General features: G+C 42.4%; 1 protein-coding gene across 1 annotated transcript; it reads right to left on the reverse strand.

The window, feature by feature from the left end:
* Positions 1 to 3,234: 3,234 nt before the first annotated feature.
* LOC308375763 (beta-1,3-galactosyl-O-glycosyl-glycoprotein beta-1,6-N-acetylglucosaminyltransferase 3-like) lies at positions 3,235 to 4,461 on the reverse strand (the record flags this gene model as incomplete). Its single annotated transcript, XM_080851941.1, has 1 exon — positions 3,235 to 4,461. The coding sequence occupies one exon, from the start codon at positions 4,459 to 4,461 to the stop codon at positions 3,235 to 3,237; it is 1,227 nt and encodes a 408-aa protein (XP_080708067.1).
* Positions 4,462 to 6,000: the final 1,539 nt, after the last annotated feature.

The following is a 6,000-nucleotide window of genomic DNA, read 5'->3' on the forward strand; positions in this document are numbered from 1 at the left end:
GTCTACGCCAGAGAAGAAAGAGGGTAAGATTGATAAGGATTAGATCAGCTGTAGGCTACAGTAATTGCAGCGTATGGTACTATGTAATCGTGTTAATAAAAAGTGACGTTTTGCATCAGAAACGATGTCCTTTGTACACAAATGTACATTGCAGTCGGCAAACACTTCTGATGGACGAACTATAGAAATATGCGTTACCGTTGTGTCAGCACAGCGGCACTAATTTGGTTTATCTTTACAGCTGGTGGAGGCGAGGACGACTGTCTTGGCGAGGGAAGAAATGGACCTCTGGAAGAACGTTACCCTGGACCTGATGTCCGATGAAGAGGATTGCACAGACGAGGGGGAAACTGGCTGGATTGTGCGGCAGCCAGTTTTCAGAAGCGACGAGCTCTCTGACCTGTGTGCGGCTCTGCAAGGAAGACTCGAGCGGGATCCCAGATACGCGCTGACGCACCACAAAAGGCTTCGTGTCGGCAAACCATCGCAAAGACTACCACCACCGGTGTATGACTCTGAGGCTGCAAAGAGACATTTCCGCCACTATTAAACTGTCTGTTTTCTGTTTAAATAAAGCTTTGTTCTTCAATTCCTGACTAAGGTCTTCAATGCTCGATTTGTCTAAAGCAATTGCCTTTCTATTAGGCCTACTATTATTATGATTATTTAAAGGATTGATAAGAAATTCATTAATTTCATATATAACCATTATTAGTATATTACATATTTCATAAATTACTTATTTCGTTTTTTATGGGGCAATAGCTGTAAATGGGAGGGGATGAGATTTTGTCAGTTGAAAGTTGACCAATAGGGAGAATCCCCAATCACAAGACGTTTTAATTTAAATCTTGGTCGTTTTCAACCAATGGCTGCATAGTGTGTGAGGCTAGACAGTCAATATGCTAATAAGAGCCTTTCGCACCTCTGTCAGCGAGAGGTGAGAATATGCTCAACACATCGTCCCACCTCCCCTTGCGCATTCCTTCCCGGGAATTTCCGTTCATATGCGGATATTTCGGCGTGAATGTCCGCGATCGACCAGGAATGCTGATTATTCGCGGCTGTATCACAGCGTGTACGGGGCCGATAATCTTAGTTTTCATGCAGTGTAACAGCTACTGTTATGGACCTGGCTAACGGATACATTGCTCACAAAATCAGACTATTTTTGTTAATCAATCATGGCATAATTACAAAGTACACTGTTTATTTCTCGGAAACTGTTTAAAAAAAATAAGCAAAAAAAGCAAAGAAACTAACATCGGTGAATACTTTTGTGGGACTTTGACGATTTCACCTGCCATCTTTTTTGAAATTTGTCTCTGGTTATGGAGATGGTACACAGATGTATGTGTATGCTCTTTTGAAAAATGACCGTTATGTAACGATTTCAAGGTATCTTATAAAAGCAGAAGAGAAAGATTAAGAGTTTTCGAACAGGAAGGACACATTTTAAGAGTTTTCGAACAGACCCTGTATCTGTGTGGACCTCTTGAGTTTTGATCCACAATGCTACTGTTGTGGCTAGAGTAGGGTCTCACTACACCTTTTCTGTCAATCAGAAGGCCGGAGACTGGATGTAGAAATCTGGAGGTTTATTATTGTAATCAATAAGCTACAATAAGGAGATGGTCCATGGATTAGCTCGATCTCATTGTGTGAATGCTCTGCATGCCATTTTAAGGCCTGTAAATTGTGGGGTGGGTTCTATCTGGCTGTTTGCCAAAACCAATCAGAATTAACTATTCCCTCTTCTCTAACTCCCCTGAGACCTCCTAGGTGTGTGTGTGTGTCGTAACTTTATTGCTGCCTCTAACATCAGTGAATCATGTATATGGCTAAGTTACTATTTCCCAACTAGTTTGCCTTCCCTAAGTGAGACTTTCATTCAGATGAGTTAATCCATGTTCATCTAAACAAAAAATAGATCCCATATAATCCCCCCTATGTGTCTAATTGACACACAAAATGTTTTATGTGATCATAGAAAGTACACACTATCTATACACTATGCAGCAATGAAAGCCCATCTTAACGTCTATAGAGCAAAAACCAATAGCTAACCTTATTTGAAACATCTGTACATTTAAGCTATCAATACGTGAACATACTAAATTCCATTACACTCCAATATAACATATTATTGCTTCTCCAAATTGACACACATTCAACAATTATAAAAGACCATCGTGTCAGTCCCGAATGGTTAAGGCACACAATATGGTATACAACATGTGAAAGCATATAAAAAGAAAAAACATAGATTCTCTAACTTTGCATGTTGCCGTCTGTATCCCTTATCCCACAAACAAAATTAAAATATAGGACTTCTGTGTATGGGAACCTTTAATTTCCTGAAACACTTTGGCATTGCAAAAATCATTATAGCCATTACATACAATTATCCCCAGGCAATATTTCCTGGAGAGGTCTTCATACGCAGAGCGACAACTACTCCAACAATACCGAAGCCCCCTATGTTTACAACATATGTGATCCCATTACATAGAACTACAGCAAGTAACCACCATCCCATCAGTATATGAATTGTCCAGTGTATGTATTCAGTGTATATCGTGCAACTACCGGTGTGGCGAAATCTTCAGCTTCTGTAAGCCGTCGAAGGGCAGAGGTTATGGCTGAATTTTCACCCACGACCATCCTGCTGGCAAGGCAGGCCAGCACTCACCCTGACGTGTTATTTGTTTTTACATTTTTAATCCAGGATTTTTGTGGTCTGGTCACCCAGTTCCCACACGTCATCGTTGGAGTCAGGTTTGCCTCCTGACCCATCTTGTTCTGAGCTGCACAATACCTGTAACATTTCCAAAGCCTTATCTTTTCCATAAGACATTGTTAGACCAACTTTATTATCATGTTTACATATGAAAAAAATATATAATATCTTTATTTTCAAGTATTGAATAGGTCCGGCCCTCGTCTTGGATGCAGTTTTTAATTTTGGCCCTCTGTGTATATGAGTTTGACACCCCTGAGTTAAAGTAACATCATGTAACAGTTTAACCTCAAAATAACAAAATCAAAATCACTTTGGTGATACACTGACTTGTAATACGGAGAATGGTGTCTGTGCCACTGCCACATCATGTCTTGTATTGCACTATGTAACTTTGGTGAACAGGGCACGAATAGTATGATGTGCACAGTTCCATTAAAACGTATCCTAAGAATGAACAATTACCATTTTAGTTCGTAGAGTTCCTCAGCAAGTCACTGTAGTGATTGTCCAACTGACGTCTTCATGCGCAAATAGTGTTCCAGGCATGTAAGTATAACATCATCAACTTCGGGGTCAAATTTATTGGCGAGCAGATGGTGCTGGCTTACTATCCACTTGAGGTCCCCAACACCATACACACATACTGCTCTTCTATACGTACCATCACACGGAGGATAGGGTGCCCCTTTCCTTATGTCTCCTTCCAGATAACCCCACTTCACCAGACGGGCTATGGAGTTCAGGTCTGTCATGTCGTATTTGTTGTTGGGAGGGCTGGACCCTGGCATACCTGGCATGCGCTGAAGAGATGCCCAGAGGTGCTCATCTGGACTGTATGTGTCCTTCTCCCACTCAATCAAAGCTTTAGCCTCTGGGTTTTTAAACAAGTGCTCCACAAACTGTCTAGACAGCACAAAGTAAGCATTTCCAGAGAACATGGGTGTCCTGATGGGAGGGGGGCTCTTCTTAATGCCAGTCGGGATGACATCAGACTCAGTGACATTGTAGTGGTATTGCCAGCGAGCTTTCTTGTGCTCAGGAGTTGCCTCAGACTCTAAGCTGTTCCGTCCATTTAGCACTTTTAGTGTTCGCACCATCTCTTTGTTGGTTTTGATGGGGAAGTCAGTTCCACAGGTATTGATAAGGTACTTCCACTCAACAGTCGAGTCCACCAGATCATTCATGCAGTTCAGGTCAGCTTGGACTCGAGACCAAGAGGCATAAACAACCCTCTCCAGTTTGCTTGCCACAAACACATTTGGAAAACAAGAAACAATGGCTTCCGCAGCTTTCAAGAAGTTTTCTGTAGACTTCTTGTCCACATGCACACAGTACACATTTTGTGGTGTGTACACAGCTCTGAGGAGCCTCTCAAACATCTCGATCTTATCATGGATTACGATGGAATAGGCAATAGTAAAGTCCCTCTCTTCTTCACTGAGGGCTACGGTAAGAAAGCCCCTGTCTTTGATGTAAGCACTGCAATCCTTTGTTGAATTGAGATAGAAAGACTCTTGCAAAGCGGCACGTCTTCTCTTCTTCAGAAGTCTGCTGAGGTCCTCCTTAGCAACTCCTTCCAAATCTCCTCGAATGATTCCTGAGCATGCCTGTATTTCCCCCAGGTCCCCAGTTTGTAACTTCTGTTCGTCTGAAGACCTGTCTTTATTTTTTTTCTGTTTTGAGCTCTTCAATAAAATCAAAGTCAGACATATCCACATCAATATCATACACAACGTTTTCAGTGTCTTTTGTCTAAAATGTTTTCTAACCAGAGCCATTGTGCTTGAACTACTAAGCCACTGAAATGAAACTGCTCTACGGAGAGTGCTAATTACACCTTAGGCAATATTATGTCACCTGCCTCTCTGGAAAAGGGTTGTCAAGGGTTACTCGTCACAACGTTGGTTGCTCTCTGTGCCAGTGACATGGCACGGCATGGCATGCCATACATTGTTTAGTCTCACTCTGAGTGTGTGTGTGTGTGTGTGTGTGTGGGTGTCACTTGAGTGCATGTGAATGCAGTTGAATTAGAGAATACTCTTTTAAATGTTAGTCTGAAGTCGCCAGATTTATTTATTGTGTATTGAAAAATTAATTGAAAAATCAATAAAAATTAAAATACAATCAATAATAATGACACCAGCAATAATAATAATTATGACAGTAACAATAAAAGTTGTAGCTATAGCTAAATGTATACCCTCTATGAAGGTGATCTCCACAAAGATGAGTCTTTACTTAAAAGGCAAATCAGTTTTTGCACTGTGGAACATGAGGACCGAGCAAGGCATCTGGATTTTCAACAATGACTTAATTATGTGCTTGCCAAAAAACTAATCAGGGTGGGGTTGTCACATTATGTAGGCGTCAGTGAAGATTTGGAATGTCCTCAACAAACAGGCTCCCTCTCTAACTTTGGCTATGCGTGGCGTGTGTGTGTGTGTCAGTGTGTGTGTGTGTGTGTGTGTGTGTGTGTGTGTGTGTGTGTGTGCGAGTGCGAGTGCGAGTATGAGTGCATGTTCGCGTGTGTGTGTGAGTTAAATTCACCTCTACAGCTTGCCTCACATCCTAATACATCAGCACCATAAATGTAAGCCCCACAGTTTGCTTCCAAATAAAAAAAAAATACCTGTTTGCAATGAGTAACTTTAGTCTCAGTTGTGACCTCTCACTGACAAGTCTAGAAACACCCATCAATCACCCATGCAAAGAATGACGCTACAGTATCCCCGCTAACGGTGCGAATCCATACCAGCGACGCGACCCGCTTCCATCGCTTTGAGTGGGCGTGGTGTAGCGTGTGAAAATAGCACACAGTCCTACAATTTTCAAACCGTCAAAGACGACACCAAACAATCTCATTGGCCGCTGCCGGGAAAAATCGCTCCTCATTTGCATAAGTTTCAACATGTTCGAATTTTCATCTGTCGCGTCGCCCAGATGGCTGGTCTACCGTCACAATGGACTGGCTCCCGTTGAAATGCATGGGGTTTAGAAATCGCGTAGCTCATAACGGTGGTATGGATTCGCACCGTAAGGGTCCACAAGGCTTGTAGAAGTGTCTCGCTACTTTAAAAAAAAAGATGAAAGGAAAGTCTGGGGAACCAAATAAAAGAAGGTACTGTTCAAAAGGCTGCCCCTACCGGCATCCAGCGGTGCACCCCGTTGTGCAGGCCACTCACGAGACTTGGGGACCAGAGAGAGGTCACCCAATCGGGTATTCCCAGATGCACAGGGGAAAGATACTGGCAGTTTCT

Source organism: Sprattus sprattus, assembly GCF_963457725.1.
Source record: "Sprattus sprattus genome assembly, chromosome: 15".
NCBI classification, from domain to species: Eukaryota; Metazoa; Chordata; class Actinopteri; order Clupeiformes; family Clupeidae; genus Sprattus; species Sprattus sprattus.